This window comes from Trematomus bernacchii, unplaced genomic scaffold, assembly GCF_902827165.1.
Source record: "Trematomus bernacchii unplaced genomic scaffold, fTreBer1.1, whole genome shotgun sequence".
In the NCBI taxonomy this organism is placed as follows: Eukaryota; Metazoa; Chordata; class Actinopteri; order Perciformes; family Nototheniidae; genus Trematomus; species Trematomus bernacchii.
The window spans coordinates 783673-801000 of NW_022987648.1; the positions used below are offsets into that span (position 1 = coordinate 783673).

The following is a 17328-nucleotide window of genomic DNA, read 5'->3' on the forward strand; positions in this document are numbered from 1 at the left end:
TCCAGCAGAGCAACATGAATATATATAGGACATCAAACAAATAAAACAGATCAAATAGTGCAAGAGAATGTTTTGAGATGTGCAAGTAATACAAATAAAATCAAAATAGTGCAAGAAGTGTCTATATACAAGTAAATGAAATATATGATATATTAGATAAATAATTAGCAAAGTGCAAACAGATGAAGGTTACGGATGTTCTTAACAGAGTTCAGGTGCTCTGATTCAGTCCACATGCTGTTGTTAGTGAAGAGGCAGAGACTCTCTCTCCATTCAGAAAGAATGTCTAGTGAGCATGTCCAGTCTTGAAAATACTCCCACTTTTTCAACTCAATTTCTTCTAGTCAGGCGGTTATTTCAGCTTGAAGGGACAGAAAGAGAGACATTCAGTTTTCCATTTGTCCTTAGCTTCAGTGATGTGGCAGACAGTATTAGAAATACTCAGAAAGCAGTTCCTCCTGTTGTAGCCAAACTCTGGCTTTGGTCACATTAAGATACTGCTGTGTATTAAAAGCTTTTTTAAATGCTATTCAAACCATAATAATGATAATAGTTTTGGTGCCTTAAAATCCGTATTATCAAAATCGTAGGAAGGAAAAATGTTGACCCCTCAATCTCAACGAAACGGAGCTTTCTTTTTTCATTTCATACTTGTAAAGTGAAATTGGTTACTGCTTCAGACATTTGTACAGGCATGTTTAAACACAGCACACTCACTCCAGAGGCTTGTGAGGGCCAAACACTGAGTGCCTCAGTTCTCCTCTGTTAGCCTTTTCTGGTTGTTCTGTGCTCTCCCCTATGTCCCTGCAGCAGTCGGAGCTGACGTCAGAGGAGCGCTCGGAGTGCTACGGCCCGCTGCAGCAGCACCGCCGGGCCGTGGCCTCGCTCAACAAACAGATCCAGCACCGGACCAAACAACTGGAGGAGGTGCTCCACTCTGCTCTCACACCTCAGCATCACAACCACAGCCACTGTGACCCTCAAGGGTCACATCTGTACAAGAAGATGTATTTGTTTAAACACAGGGCAAAGAGACAATACATGCAGTACTTCTATGATATATACAGACAGCATTTACTTAGCGAGTAGAACACAAAGTATACACCTTATTATGATGCAGCAGTGATCAGGGACGCTGTCGGAACTATTAATGATATGTATTTCATTGTTTACAAAGCTGAAAGCCAAGCATGCAGAGGTGAAAACAGGCTGTGACGATGCCAAGAGAAATCTGGTTGAGGTAAGACCATGCTGAAATGCCTCCAGCCAACTATTCATGAACATCTGTTTGCTTGTACTTTATTGGCAAACATGGAACAATGTGACAGACAGTCAAATATGATTGCAAGTTGCTTTCGAAGCACTTAACTCTTTCAGAGGAACCTGAGTTTTGTTATCTGATGTTTATTGTTATGGATCTTCATTTTGGATTTTGAGATGGAGCTGACAGCACATAATTGTCACACCCATTCTTCTGTAATTACATACAAGAAGGGGATTTCAGAGCCTTTTGATAGACATTAGGAATGTCATTGATCACACTCCAATCATCAGTAGTGTGATCATCAGGGGGGGTGTTATAGCTATACAAGTGGTTTAACCAGGTGTGTGTGTATGATCCCAGGCTACAGAGTGCTCTGAGAAACTGGACAGAGAGCTGAAGAGTTTGGCTGAGCTGGAGGAGCAGGCTGACAGCAGGCGAGTCACACACATTATCTCTGACTAGTTTGTGTCATTGGATCCTCATGGCCTCTGTGATTTGGGTCAGTGTATATTTCCTCCTGTCTGTCTGTTCATTTATTTAGGAACTTGAGCCTCAGGAAAGAAACATTTCAAAGAAGATTTAGTAGAGACTATAAGTGAGGTTTAATACACAAGTTGGACATCTCACATGTGGTAGGCTAATACAAACCAGTGGTTGTGCTTCTGGCACTAGTATGAGAACAACCCAGTATGAGGAGTCAAATGTTCATTATTATTTATTGAGCACAGTTGCAATGAAGCCATTCAAATGCTAACATAATGCAAAAACCCTTTTAATGTTGAGCATGGGATCAATAAAGTATATCTTATCTTGTGAAGAAATCCCAAAACAAAGCTGTTACTGACCTCCTGTGGCACCATGAAGGAATGGCCGCTCCACTGGTAGAACATGTAACACTGCTGACCTTTTGTCGCTCAGATAGGTGACTCTAATGTTCATCCCGGCTGCATTCAGACATGACAGGACTTTTAAAGAAAGAACCCTCAATGCTTGTGTACTATCTGGTACCTGTGGAGACAGGGAGTGGTGAGTTTAGAATGTCTAGTTAGCAGTGGGGGGGAGCTTTTTTAATGCCATTATGAGTGTGAGTGATGCTTTTACATAAAATCACATGCTTATGCAGACATGAGAACAACATGTTAGATTTTCATGAGATTATAATGCATGTCTGCTGACTGTGAAATCCCAAACATCTTTCCAAAGGCATGTTTTTAAGGATTGGATGCATACTTTTCACATGTCAAATGTATGCTCAGCGAGCAGTATACATACACATACAGGCTGCTGAAGGGGGGGCCGCTGCTGCAGGGGGGGCCGCCGCTGCCCTTGGATTAAAGGGACAGTCCATGTAAATATGCTTTGTTCTGCTCACAGCTCTCTGGAGAAGCTCAGGGCTTTGGTGACGATGAATGAGAACCTGAAGCAGCAGGAGCAGGAGTTCCGCACACACTGCAGAGTGAGTTCATCAGCACACTAACATGCTCACACCGCTGGGTGTTAGTACCGGAAACAAGTAGGATTTGACACTGTTAAATGATGATGGAATGTGTATCCAGGAAGAGATGGCCCGTCTACAGCAGAACATAGAAGACTTGAAGATGGCATCAGGACAGGACACAGACGAGGAGAAGGTAATGTCCTATATTCACTATGCAGCACAGCATATAAAACACATTCATTCTAAGAGGAAATAATAATAATCACAGTTTGCACTCTATCCCCTCCTCTGTGTCTTTTCTCAGGAGAGGAACCAGCTGATAGACAAACAGTACAACACAGACAGAGAGAAACTACAGAAGATCCGTCTGCTCATGGTAACTTCTTCACATGTAACACAACACAAGATAAGAAGGAACTGGACGAATGAGGTCAAAGCAGCAGATAACAGACTACAGATAAGACAAATTGAGAGTAGTTAAAATAATACAAAGAATATTGGTGGTTTCATTTCCTGGTTTGATCTGCCCCAGGCTTCTCTACAGTATACCTGATCATTATAGTTATAATGCAAATAATTCCGTTTACAGCAGAGTTGTCATCTTGTCTTTGTGGGAAAGCACATCAGACATGACGCAGACCTGCAGCAGTTATATCTAAATTAGGACATTATTTTGTGTTGCAAAGTAAGTAGGAGTACATTCAGTCATTTATTGTACTTAAGCACCAGAGCCTTTATTTATTATCACCACCTCATGCTTCACAATGTTTCTCATCTGTTACACTTGAGAGGAAAGCAGTGTATTCTGAATTAACTCCATTAATAGCTACAGTTATTTTGCAGATTTAAAATGTACCAGCAAAGCCATATGATCATCAAATACAAGGAGGCATTGTTATGACAACCCAGTGGTTGAAAGGAGTTATCATAATGCTGGAATTTAGCATTATATTATTCAATATGTCGACACATGTTTGGGTTCTTTCTGTAGCAGAATAATCCTCCTGTGATGTGTGAGTGAAACAAAGTGCATGTGGCCTCACATGTCACATCACTGGGAGACACAAAGGATATTAGGAGACGTTGGCTACACATAGTACCTGTTAGTAAATGCATTCTGTATTAGTTTGGTTTTTCACTTATTTCTGCTAACTATATTGAGTCAAAGGCTTTTCAGATCATTTCAGTAATAATAAGAATAATACATTTGATTTGTAAAGCACCTTTCATTGCTAAAAGCAATCCCAAGGTGCTACAGGAGGCATTATAAAAACAAACAAAAGAAACAAAAGCTCCACATTTGACATTATATTAGAACAACAAAAACATGCGGGTGCATTCGCTTCAAACATTCATAGACATGTGGCACATGAAATGTGCCTTTGGAACAGTGTTTGGTTCAGTTGCCAGAATCCGAACACTCTGAGCTGTGGGCTGTGAAAGGCACTACTGTGTGGGCTGAATGCCTCTGAGACAGGCTGACTGTGTTCAGGCTCGCAGGAACCGTGAGATCGCCATCCTGCAGAGGAACATCGATGAGGTGCCGAGCCGGGCGGAGCTCACCCAGTACCAGAAGAGGTTCATCGAACTCTACAGCCAGGGTGGGTTCCTCCTCCATCTCTGATCAAACCAGTGCCAGAACGGAAACAAAGGCAATACATGCCAATTTGTTTTGTTCCTTTCAGTTTCTGCAACACATAAAGAGACTAAGCAGTTCTTCACACTGTACAACACGCTGGACGACAAGAAGGTTTATCTGGAGAAGGAGGTAAGTACCCTCATTGTTGAAATCATTTCCAATATCATGGTTCTAGTCCAACTTGAACTAAATTCACCAGATGATATGTGCTCTCAATATGAATGCTTTATTTCTGAAGGTGAATCTGCTGAATTCTATTCACGACAACTTCCACCAGTAAGTATGAATATACTTCTGTGGTGAATGTTTGTAATATGAGAGTGGTGTAGCTGATGAGGGTGTAAAGTGAAGGACTGTAACTTGCTGTGCTGTTGTTCAGGGCCATGTCGTCTTCAGCAGCCAAGGAGCAGTTCCTCCGACAGATGGAGCAAATAGTGGAGGGAATCAAACAGAACCGCATCAAGGTAGAACTCTCTGAAAGGGTCCTTTCACCCTGTGACCCCTCGGGTTTCATTGATTTGTCTTAATGTTCTTTTATCTCTATGATTATGATAAGAATGTACTCACCAAGGTAAATGCTGACATTAAGGAACATGACATGGCGACATTGTTGATCAGAACAAACAGAGAAACCTTCTTACCAGCGTTTCAACACAAGCTGTGGCAGTATTTCTTGTGATGCCTGCTTCCTCTGCTCTTCCAGATGGAGAAGAAGAAGCAGGAAAACAAAATGAGGAGAGATCAGCTGAACGACGAGTACCTGGAGCTGCTGGACAAGCAGAGGCTTTACTTCAAAACAGTCAAGGACTTTAAAGAGGTGAGAAGAACATGAGCTACCAGCTGCTGCTGCATTAGTTTCACTGTGAGGCAGACTGTTCAACTGGTAAGAACACTTAACATAGTGTAATGGTTAGCTTGGGATTAGCACCCTCAGCGATATGAGCAGGGTTTACACAAATATAACATATATTATTTGAACACAAGGATTATAATCATACAATTAACACATTATTAACATATTAACCTGTTGCTAATAAGCTTGCATATTATAGCATGTTGGCTTGTTATTAGTTATTATAAATCCAGAACAAGAGTGTGTGTGGGAGAGAAACTCCCTCTTCCTGAACACAGAGGTGTTAGCCTTTGCAGACCATTGACATGCACTTGCACCTATATAGCACACTACTGGAGAGGAAACACCCCCAGAAGCAGAATAGGGCCTCTTTAAAGGGCATTGATCATTGTTGCGGTACTACCACTGTATGCACATTGAGATCATAATTCATGTCAAAACAACTGTCTAAGTATGAATAAGCAGGAAGAACAGTAGGTTATTGATATGATAATGATGATGATGATGATGCTCTTGCTCTTGTCACCAGGAGTGTCGGAAGAACGAGATGCTGCTGTCCAAACTCCGAGCGAAAGGGGCTTCTTAGAGCTTGTTCCACTGGTTCTAAACCCAAACGTGTAATCTACATGACATAAGTATGAGAGCTATACATTCCACTATTTGTTTCATTTCTCTTCTTTATTTCTGATACAGTTGAAAGCCAACACGTAACCACTCACATTCAAAAGCCTGTGCTCTACACGTGCTAATTCCAGCTGACTGAAAAACACAAATGACTTTTATAGGTCAAAAGAAGCTCTAAAATGTTTTGCATATTTGATGTCCTTCTCCGCAATGATCACAAATTACAAACCAATTTGTTAGTATCTACTAAGCCCATTCTTCTCAAAAGAAGGTGTTGAGTATGTACATGAACATAATAATCCTATGAATCCCCACAATGTGTTAGATATTATTGCTCATTGGGGCTGCAACGCTAACTACACCTTTTATAGGTATAGATCCATCCACCATGACTTCATGTGGATCATGTGGGACTGCACTGTGCAACACACACTAGGTCTAGGTTCTTGCTGATGTCATCTTGTAGAATGTTTGGAACTAAAGTCCTTAAATGTTATTAGAACATGAGAGGTTCCCTAGTGCAGCTTTAAACATCAATCATCTTCTAATCTGTTCTTATGTGCCTCTGAAGTTTGCAGACTCCTCATGTCTTAATGACCATGTACAACAAGTATTTCATAAATAAATCAATCTTTCTATTCAGGATTGACATGCTTTGCTGTGACTCATTTCAGATACTAATGTTCTGTCAGCCCCTGCTGATTGAAGACAGCATACTATCAGAAGTCTCCCGTCACATGATGAATCTGTGAAGGAAACATCCTGTGTAGCACCTCCAATCTTGATCACACCAACGTCCTTTTATACAAATCTGAAGTGTTGCAGCATCATCAGAGATATCTCCTGTTTTACTTGACACATTCTTCTTCCTTGTTAAAACCTGGTGCCTATACATTACCCACAGTGCAACTTGGCCGCCAACTTGAATGCCTGAAGTGCTCCTGAATGCCTGTGAACACACTGATGTGTCAAATTGGTGCAGTTCTCCTTTAACAGATGCAGTTACCCTGTTGTTAATGAATTGTTGATGTAACATTTTCAAATGTAATGTTTCCTGATACAAACTCAATATTTGAATTCATGAACTACAATCTTGCCCAGTGTAATACTCTCAAAGGTTTTGCTGTTGTAGCGCTTGGTGCTGGTATGATGGTGGCTAACGTTACCCAACCTAAATAAAAAGAAAACAGAAGTTCCACTGTAAGAAAATAACAAATGTATATTAAAATATTCATTACAACCTTAAGTTAAAGTATTTTGAGTGGTGACGTGTTTGGCTCATCTCTGACATGCACATCCTCTCCTGTAGTGGTTCTTTAATGGGGGGATGGCATAGTTCCAAAAAAGTGGCGTCAAGGCTAAATACATTTTTTAAGGAACACTTGGAAAACACATCAGATCTCAGTGGGAAAATAAATCATGCTGGATATCTATACTGATAAGGGCTGGGTAATGTGTTTGGAACGAAAGCCACATCGTTTGATGGAAATGAAAATGATCAACCTACAGAGGGCTGAATTCAAAAACACCCCGAAAACCAAAGTGGAAAAATAATGCGGCCGGCTAGTCCATTTTTTCAGCAACTCAAAATGTTACTCAGTACTGTGTATTCATTGCATCCTGAGGGATCTCCTCCCAGATCTGGACCAGGGCATCACTGAGCTCCTGGACAGTCTGAGGCAGGGCCGTATCCACCATTGAGGTCACCGAGGTCCGGACCTCAGTAATTTTTTTCGAGCTGTGTATATAACAAAACGTGTGAAATAACTGCACTAAACGGGGTTCTTTGTAATACTTCCATTTACTGACGATGGGGGCGCTGCAGAACCACGTAGCCTCGATTAAAGCAAACAGAAGACGACATGAATCAACCATCAACCTATGGTATCAACAAACAGCCGCAGTCTGGACTTGTATCTGAACAGCGGAGGAGTGATGAGGTTCTAGAGATCTGAGTCCAGCGGGCTGCTTGTGTTTCTGTTCATCAGGACATCATATGACTTAATCCCGATACCTAATGGCAGTCAGGGTGCTGGTCTCCAGCCTGTAGAGAGGTCTGTGCGTCCCTCCATGGGTATGCCTCCCCAGACCATCACTAAACCACCACCAAAGCAGTCATGCTGAACGATGTTACAGGCAGCAAAACATTCTCCAGGGCTTCTTCAGACCCTTTCACGTCTGATGTGCTCAGGGGGAACCTGCTCTCATCTGTGAAAAGCACAGGGCGCCAGAGGCCGACCTGCCAATGACCAAGCCGGAGGTCATTTTGTAGGGCTCTGGCAGTGCTCCTCCTGTTCCTCCTTGTACAAAGGAGCAGATACTGGTCCTGCTGATGGGCTGAGGACCCTATCCAGCTCTCCTAGGCTGCATCTCACTTCGGTTAAATGAAATCCTTGCGTTCCTCACTTGCGTCGTTTCCCTGCGTTTAGTCCCTCCAACCAGGGAAGCATGGAGAGATGTAAGGAAACCACGAGAAGCAGGGAAATGAGTTTTAAGAGCAATAGAGTGCCACAGTGACGCATCCTAAAACCTGGAAGTAAACTCCTTCCGGTTCCTTCGACAAAAACCAACGCAATTTCTCCATAGGATTTTGGAAAATAGCTGGAAATAAGGTCTGTGGTGGACACACATTGAAGAGACAGATCACGTTTTGTTCATTCGGATAATCTCCACATGTCTACCCAGGGCCGTCCCTCCCTACAGGCCGATCATGCAGGCTGCATGGGGCCTCACATTGTGCAAGGGGCCTCGCGCAGGGGGCCTCAGCTTATGAGCTCGGCTTGTGCGCAGTTCTCAGCGCATGAAGAAGGCAGTCTCTGCATAGCATATAGGACATATGGAGATGCAGTTATTTCCAGCATTCTTTATTTACCATTCATTCAAGTATTTGATGCCTTTTATCTGCTAATGTACAGGAGGGAGAGTGATACACGGTCTGTCTAGTTGGCTTACATAACAGTTCAAGTTTACAGCCTAAAAAACATGGAGCATTTGTTCCCCTTTTATTCATTTTTATGTCAATTTGCACATTTCATGGTGATGCTCAGCCTCTCCCCTTAACTCCTAACAGTCATCATCATGTCAACCACAACACAGAGAAATACTGATAGAAATGTGTGTGTAGTTGTTGATACATTGCTGACAGAGGGAACTACATTTGAATACAGATTTAAGAAATATCAGTGTTTGAGCATGTAATAAGCATGTTTTGTCTTGACTATATTACAACTATATTATAATAAAATAATATAGTATTTATATTATTGAATTGATTATGATTATTATTATTAGTAGAAGTAGTTTATTTGCATTAATTATATTTTAATCTTTTTGAGGCTAGTATTTGGCAGGAAATGCAGACGTATTCACCTGTAAACGCATACTGAACGACATACATGCACATTTACCATTTACCTCACTGTATAAAAAGTAACTGTGTTGATAATAATAATAAACAGGAATTATATTTGCAAAGTACTTTGTTTCCAAAAAAATGGTTTTCACTCCTGTCGGTTGGGGGGGGGGGGGGCCTCATCTCACAATGTCGGTGGGGGGGGGGGGGGGGGGGCTCATCTCACAATGTCGCTTGGAGCCCCAAGTTGGCCAGGGTCGGCCCTGTGTCTACCCTACTTTTATCATTTTCGAATCATAAATCTATCGATTAAAATGATAAAAGTAGGGTAGACATGTGGATATTATCCGGCTGAACAAAACGTGATCTGTCTCTTCAATTTGTGTCCACCACAGACCTTATTTCCAGCTATTTTCCAAAATCCTATGGAGAAATTGCGTTGGTTTTTGTCGAAGGAACTGGAAGTGGTAAAATGCTAACTTACTTCCGGGTTTTAGGACGCGTCACTGTGGCACTAAAGCGACGTCCGTTTGTGATGACGCTGCACAGCTGTTCGTCTGACAGCAGCTCTGTCCCCGTTATTTTCACAAACACCCCCCGCCTCTGTTAGTACACATTTACTGACACAAACATTTGTATCATCTGTTGTAGACACAAATACATTAAATCAAATAAGAACTCATTCTCAAAAAAGATAAACGCCATTCTTAAAATGTATAAACGAACAATAGTTAGATTAATATTGATTAGAGTGCACAATAGAAATAAAATAATTGAGAGAAGAAAAAGAGATATGTTATCTATCAAAACCCAGTTAGATTAACATTCATTGGATTGCACACTTTGTTTGTTTGTGTGGATATGTAGCAAATTAACATGTTAATAGCACAGCTACCAAAAACACCTTGCATGTGCCCTGCAACAGGTTTATACTATTCACTGATGCAGTATGAATTTACGCCAGAAATACATTTTATAAAGGTATGTAACCCTCTCCTGTCTCAACATGACAATGCCCCCGTGCACAGAGCCAGCTCCATGCTGAAAGTGCTCTGCCAGTGAGGTGTGGAAGAACAGTCCTGACCGTTAGAGTGGTGCAGTGGTGACGGGTGCTGTGGGCCGACCCGGAGGTAAGCTAGCAGGGGCTCCCTCCATTAAAAGAGAGAGGACTTTCCCATTGGATTTCAGAATATAAAATAAGAATTTTGGAATACACACATTTATAATGCTTACACATTTTGTTCAGCAGGATAATCTCTACATATTAACACCACTTTATGATTTTAAGGCATAAATGAAATCTCCAGATGTAATATGCTATTAAGATATTTGTTATTATGTTTTACTTCTATTATTTAACTGACTTTTTAATCCAAAGCAATTTACATACAGTCAAAGCCTATGGGATCATTGTGGGGTCGAGTCTCTTGCCCATGTTGTTAGGAAGTGGGATCGGGCTGCTGACCCCCTGATTGGCAGATCAGCACCAGAGCCATAGCCACTGCCAATCTAAAGACGGCTAATGTTGCGACGTGAGGATGTTCTGACACTTTTGATTTTATGACACAAAGAAGCTTCTGACACTCACCAGTGGGGTATTTACTGACATATTGTATGTCATATAACAGAACAGGAAAAGCTTGTGTTAACCACAGCCCTTATTTCAGGCTGAAAACCAAAAACACATTCAGAAAACCATTGACTTTGATATGAGAAGACACGGTAGAATGCTGACTCATGTCCAGGTTTCAGGACTCCTGCACACAGTTCAACATGAACATCTGTGATCACAATCCACATCCAGGGCAGTATCTTTGGCCATGTGGTGTGTTTGTACGGCTAGAAACCTGTGACTAAGTTGAGTCCACCTTTTCATCTTGAACTGGTATTTGTGTGAATCATGAGTGCAGTTCTTCCCTGCTCCCTCTATCAGCTCTGTGCTCTGCTATCTCAGTGATTGTGATACGGGACAAACAGTTTGCATGTCTCTTCGCCGTCAGAGGCCTGATTGGGCAACATAAAAACATGTAAACATGTTCATGTACGCAGGCTACACCCAAACAGTAATCGGGCATAAGTTTCATGACTGAACGTTCCTCCATCCTTAAGTGGTTACAGCAAAACTATAAAGTTCAGGCAGAGATGTGGTGTTAGTGAAATACAAGCTGCTCTGTGCCGCAGCTTCAGAGAACATCACATGTTACGGCTGTTGCTAGCAGGATTTGTGATATGGCACTGATAAAGATGAGTATCTCACTGTGTCACTGTCAGTCAGTGGCTGAGGGGAGAAAGAGGCGGCGAGGACATAAAAGCAGGAAGTGAGTGTGGAGGGAATGAGCAGAGAAGGCAGCTCAAGTGTTTTCAGAGTTAAACAGGAGAGGAAGAGGAGGCTGACCTGGAGCTGTTAGACAGACACTAACCCCAGGACTAACCCCCCCCCCCAGTGGACATGTCTGTGTGTCGGACAGTGTGGCTGGATCTGTCTGTCTGATGTGTTTCAATATGAATGTCTCCTTGCTGATGCTGCTGCCCGGCTTCCAGCTGCTCCTCATGTTCGGTGTGGGCGCAAAGAAACAGGAAGTGGCGGGCTCACCTGAGGACCCCAGCACCCGCCTCCGAGGCCTGTGGAGGCTGCACATGAGGGACACCCTGCTGAAAGGGAAAGGTAAGAGTCACCTGAGAAACTCTTTAGCTTTAGTTTGACTTTGTCCTCAGGAGGAAAAGCATCATCAACAGAAGTTATGTTGATGTGCTAAAAGGCGATTACCCGTGTGAGCTGGAAGATCTTGGACTTGAGTAAAAGTAGAAGTACCACAATGTAGCAATACTCTGTTACAAGTAAAAGTCCTGCATTCAAAAGGATACTCAAGTAAAAGTACAAAAGTATTGGCATGGAAATATACTGAAAGTACCAAAAGTAAAAGTACTCATTCTTCAAATTGGTCCATTTCACAATCGTACTTATCTTATTTAAGTGTTGATCATATTGGTTATTATTCATCTATATCTGCAAAGTAACTTAAGGTACTACATACATTTAGTGAAGTAAAAGTACAATATTTAACTCTGAATTCCAGTGGGGTAGAAGTACAAGGTAAAATGTACATAAAGTAAATGATGTAGTAAATGTACTCAGCACTCTGACGTTTTTGTGTTGATAACATTTTGACACATTTTGCTTCATTCAACTGATTCTTTATAAGAATGAATTCTAGGAATTAGATGAAGCTATTATGTGTGTGTAGGGTTCTGTGTAGGGTTCTGTGTAGGGTTCTGTGTAGGGTTCTGTGTAGGGTTCTGTCTGGGGTTTGGTTTCATTAGCAAACCACATGAGACTGCCAGCGAATGTCCCTCTATCAGCAACACTGTGCCAACTGAAGAAATGTCACTAAAAGAAGATTGTAAATCTGGAAGATACTCACTTGATCTGTCTAACTCAGGCTATTCAATGCTAATGTTAGCCTGAGCTGGACTTCAGAACTAGAACCAGAACTCTCCCTGCCAGGATGTTCTAGATTCTAGAATGATGACAATAACAGAACTTGAGTGTTGTATTGCTGTACTCGAAGCAGCTGCAGCACTTTGTGTGCAGTTGACTGGAACTGAAGGGAATCCCCTCAAATGTTTTGCAACCACACTGCAAGATGTCATTATTGCATAAAAATAAATACAGACTCTTTGTCAAAAGAGAATCAATCCTCCTGGAAGAAACTATACAGTGTATTTGATTCTCAACAACCAATCACCTGTACACAGGTTCTGGCCCTCATCCAATGAGAGGAGGGGTCAAACAGCAGCTGCTCTACTGCCGTGTTGGGATTGGCTACCATCTCCAGATTCCGGCCAGTGGCTCTGTAGGAGGGGTCCACAAACCCACCGAGCATTGTGAGTTAACCACTGCCATGTGTCAAAGTGACAACTGTTCAAACCTGCTTTCTATATAATGTTTGCAGACTGTTTATACATTCATATTTGAGACTGAGATGTGAAGACTATCTGTGATGCATCCATCCCTCATTTCTCCGTCTCCTCAAGGTTGGCTGAAGGTGTTTGCGATGAAACATGGAGTGGTGGGGGTCAGAGGCGTGAAGAGCGGCCTGTACCTCTGCTTGAGTGCAGAGGGGCTGCCGTATGGAGCGGTATGTAGCCCACCGCACACTCACACATCTCACATTACAATGTGATGCAGAACCAAGTCTGTTACATAGGAATCCATTTAGACTTTCCCCACTCTAATATATGACAGGGCTGCATCACATCAGATATATTACATTTATCTTTGACTTCTCTTTTGCAGGAGAAGTTTTCTGACGAGTGCCTGTTAAAGGAGAACCTGGAGGAGAATCACTACAACACCTACTCCTCCCTCTCTCACCCTGACATCTACCTGGCTCTTTCCCATAAAGGAGCGCCCCGGAGGGGCAACAGTGTGGGCCGCCACCAGTCCTGCACCCACTTTCTACCCCGGAGAACAGGCTGATCAGGGTCCAGCTTCCTCTCAGTTGGGGGCAAATTAGGAATATGGTTGCCAACATTGTGAAAACACTGGTGAAAAAAGCAACAGTGTAGAAATTCCACATGGCAGCTGGGCTTAAGACTGCAACATGCACAAAGTGAAACTAGTTCCACATCCAAGAGACACAATGAGTGTGATTGTGTGATACCTATTTCCTGTAGGTACGAACAGTGAACTGAGACCCACACTGCAACCTCTCTGCCCGCTGAGACCTGACCGTCTGAGCAGCATCATCACTGCTGCTGGCACTGAACAGGAGTCAGGCGACGGAGTAAATGTTCTTCAAACTATTTAATGCACAGGATGAGTCTTCTGAAGCGCAAGAGTGCAGAACTGACACCTTTTAAAGGAGCGTGACTGTCTCAGTCCTTTACTGCTGATCAGTATTTCTGTAGGATCTATGACTTTGTGTGATGTGTACAGGGAACTCTGTGAAGCTGTCCACTGAATGTGCTGAGTTGGGTTCCAAATAAGTGAAGTATTGTTCGCACAAAATCATTTGTAGCAATAATAAGAATGGTCTGTATTTTACAAGTATTGATGGATGATAAAGCGACAGTGGCAGCTTTTATACAGCATCGGTTTTGACCTTAGTAAATCTGCACATTATTTATCATGAACATTTTGTTTCTGAAGTATTTGTTTATTTATTGATGTTTTATAATGCATTGCAGACTGTGATGATAAATGAAATATATATATTTGTATAATCATATTGTGTTTAAGTAGTCTGTATCAGATTGTATTGGATGATTGGAAATAAAAAAACGTCAGTCATTTCTGAAGAAGCTCGCTAAGTGTATATATAAAGTACGAGTCAAAAGTGTGGACACACCTTCTCATTCAATGGTGTTTGTTTATTTAAATGTGTTTCTACTTTGTAGATTAATACTGAAGACATCAAAACTATGAAAGAACATATATGGAATTATCTAGTTTTTATAAATCCAGAATATGAGTTTTATTTTAGGTTCTTCAAAGTAGCCCCCTTTTGCCTTAGGGCCTTCATGGTCCAGTCGCTGCAAAGATCCACTACTGAGGATGAACAACAAGAAGAAGAGAATAGTTTGGGCCCAGAAACACAAGGAATGGATATTAGACAGTGGAAATCTGTACTTTGGTCTGATGAGTCCACATTTGAGATTTTTGGTTCAAACCGCCGTGTGTGTCTTTGTGAGACGCAGAGAGGGTGAGCGGTGTGGTTCCCCTGTGAAGCATGGAGGAGGTGTGACGTGTGGGGGGTTGGTGATTTATTCAGAATTCAAGGCACACTTAACCAGCATGGCTACCACAGCATTCTGCAGTAGCCAGCAAAATATAAATCATATTCTGGATGTTTTAACACTTTTTTGTTTACTAGAACATATAGATGGAATGCTGATACAGCATTCCCACTATATGTTCTTTTACGGACAAAATTATTATTATTCTGCCGGAACTTTGCACCTCTTCTCCTCCTGCATTCAACATCGCAGAAACTCTGTTCAAACATCAAAACGTTCAGTTCGGTCGGGAATCGATGGCTATCATTTGGATTATTCATAACTTTCATAATTCCAGAGATACATCCCATAATACAATCACATTTTTAACCATTCAATGGAGAAAATCTTCAGACTTGAACAATCTTCATGCGACTTCAACTGCTAACTGTTCATTCATACTTTCAATCAGAAACCTCATTCCAACTTTAAAATGTTACACATCTTTCTGACATTATTCGTGTAACACAACTTTTAAATCTGATTCTTACTTTTAGAGATATTAAACATTGTTCAGACCTTGGTAAAGAGGCTTTCTTTAGATTGTAACATTAACTAGAGTGCGTGATGTCACAGCTAGAGGGTAGGAAATCTTGAAATGTGCCTTCATATATTTTTTTAAAACTGCCATAATTCCCAAACCCTACATTCCTGAGACATACTTTTTCATGACAAATGTAGGAAAACATCTTGTAGCTTGAAAAATGACAAATAATTAAGCAAAAAATAATTAAACAAAATGCCTCTTGAGGGCATGAAGTGACAAAAACATTTCCATTGTAATTTCAGGCTGATATTTCCTCACAGCAGCAGCCGCACACCTTTAGTTAAACTGCCAAAAAGGCCACATTATTAACCGAAAGTACACAAAAAACTTCAGATACTCAACTTCCTTGACATGCTTCACGTTTTGAAATTTCACAGATATCTGTTATCGTTCTTCCACAAAACGTTCACATGTAAGAGGTTCATCTCTCATTCAGAACAATGCAAACCTTTGATCTCTACAGAGCTCGTTAGCTCAACTATAAACACCTGTGTAATGGAACACGATGATGTCATCACTCCAACTGACAGCAGTCAGTTCTAACTGTTCATTTCATACTCACACACACACACTCTATCAGACCACTCGCCATGAAGCACGATGTCGCTGTAAGTCCAATGGACACGGTCCAATCGTCCCCCAAACTTCGCTTGTATATCACCGGTCCATGCCTCAACAGCTCTACGTCAATTATGGGGTTTCTTCAAATGCCGTTGCCATGGCAACACAATGCTCGCCATGAAACACGGTTTTCTCATAACTTCAGTGAAAATGTTCCAAACGGCCCAAAACTTCACAGGTTTGGTAACGATGCAGCCATCAACGCATCTAAGCGTATTATGGGGTGTCATCAAATGCTGTTGCTATGGCGACAGATCATTCACCATCAAGTTAGTTCAAAAGTTTGCAGTTCAAATATTCTGCTGCTTTTCCAAGCCTTTTTACTTTCTTTTCTTCTCTTATCACACATTCAAGCCCCCAGTGTTCATGTATCATTTCAATCTAAATTCTTCACTTTCTTCTTACACATTACATTTCAGCATAGCAGTTTAGCGTCACATTTTCAGCATAAAGCATTCCCACTAGCAATTTCTTCGGGAATTGCATTCTCTCTTTATAGTTTTGATGTCTTCAGTATAAATCTACAATGTAGAAAAAATGTAAATAAATAAAGAACTTGGAATGAGAAGGTGTGTCCAAACGTTTGACTGGTAGTGTATTAGCCAGGCTAACCAGCTTACTTACTGATTAGTTGATATGAGCTCTGATTTTTTGTTACAGAAACAATCCACAAACAGTTTGTGTAGGAACTACTTTCTATTCAAGAAATAGTCCCTCTGAAAATGGAAGTTTACACTGCTTTAAATCAACTCGGCTAAACTTGTATTGAATAATAATAATAATAATAATAACAATAATAACAATAATAATACTTTTTATTTATTTATTTCTGGAAGGTCAAAGACATTTAACAGAGTTAAAATTCATAAAAACATAATTAAAACAACACACTTAAAATATATAAAACACAACATTAATTACAGATTAAAAGCAGTTTTGAAGAGGTGATTTTTGATTTGTGATTTGAACATGGTGAGATCGGGGAGTGAGCTCCAGAGGGAGGGGGCAGCGACGGAGAAGGCTCTGTCCCCCCAGGTTCGGTGCTTGGTCCTATGAGGAAATGTCTGGAGGTTGGATTTAGCTTTATAAATTCATATAGCAGCTAATTTAAATAAACGTTGTCACATCAAATCAGAAGTACATGTGGGGCTGGGTAAACAGATATGAACTTATAGTGCAAGTGTATGGCAGCTGGACAGTGAAGCCACTGGA

At 41.3% G+C, this 17328-nt stretch overlaps 2 protein-coding genes across 3 annotated transcripts in view; both read left to right on the plus strand.

The window, feature by feature from the left end:
* Positions 1-7064, plus strand: part of ccdc93 (coiled-coil domain containing 93) — a 30054-nt gene extending 22990 nt beyond the window's left edge. The window contains exons 12-24 of one of the 2 annotated variants that reach the window (XM_034134295.1): positions 811-927; positions 1178-1240; positions 1625-1698; positions 2639-2720; positions 2821-2895; positions 2971-3078; positions 4195-4303; positions 4388-4470; positions 4580-4617; positions 4721-4805; positions 5045-5158; positions 5724-5829; positions 6493-7064. In XM_034134295.1, coding sequence (XP_033990186.1) covers positions 811-927; positions 1178-1240; positions 1625-1698; positions 2639-2720; positions 2821-2895; positions 2971-3078; positions 4195-4303; positions 4388-4470; positions 4580-4617; positions 4721-4805; positions 5045-5158; positions 5724-5780 — 1005 coding nt within the window. In that variant the 3' untranslated portion in view covers positions 5781-5829; positions 6493-7064. The remainder of the gene's footprint in view (positions 1-810; positions 928-1177; positions 1241-1624; positions 1699-2638; positions 2721-2820; positions 2896-2970; positions 3079-4194; positions 4304-4387; positions 4471-4579; positions 4618-4720; positions 4806-5044; positions 5159-5723; positions 5830-6492) is intronic. The other variant, XM_034134296.1, reaches the window with a different exon arrangement.
* A 4482-nt stretch (positions 7065-11546) lies between these two features.
* Positions 11547-14431, plus strand: fgf9 (fibroblast growth factor 9). Its single transcript, XM_034134544.1, has 4 exons — positions 11547-11835; positions 12927-13055; positions 13206-13309; positions 13468-14431. Exons 1-4 carry the CDS (start codon positions 11661-11663, stop codon positions 13648-13650), a joined length of 591 nt encoding a protein of 196 aa, XP_033990435.1. The 5' UTR covers positions 11547-11660; the 3' UTR covers positions 13651-14431.
* The last annotated feature ends 2897 nt before the right edge of the window (positions 14432-17328 follow it).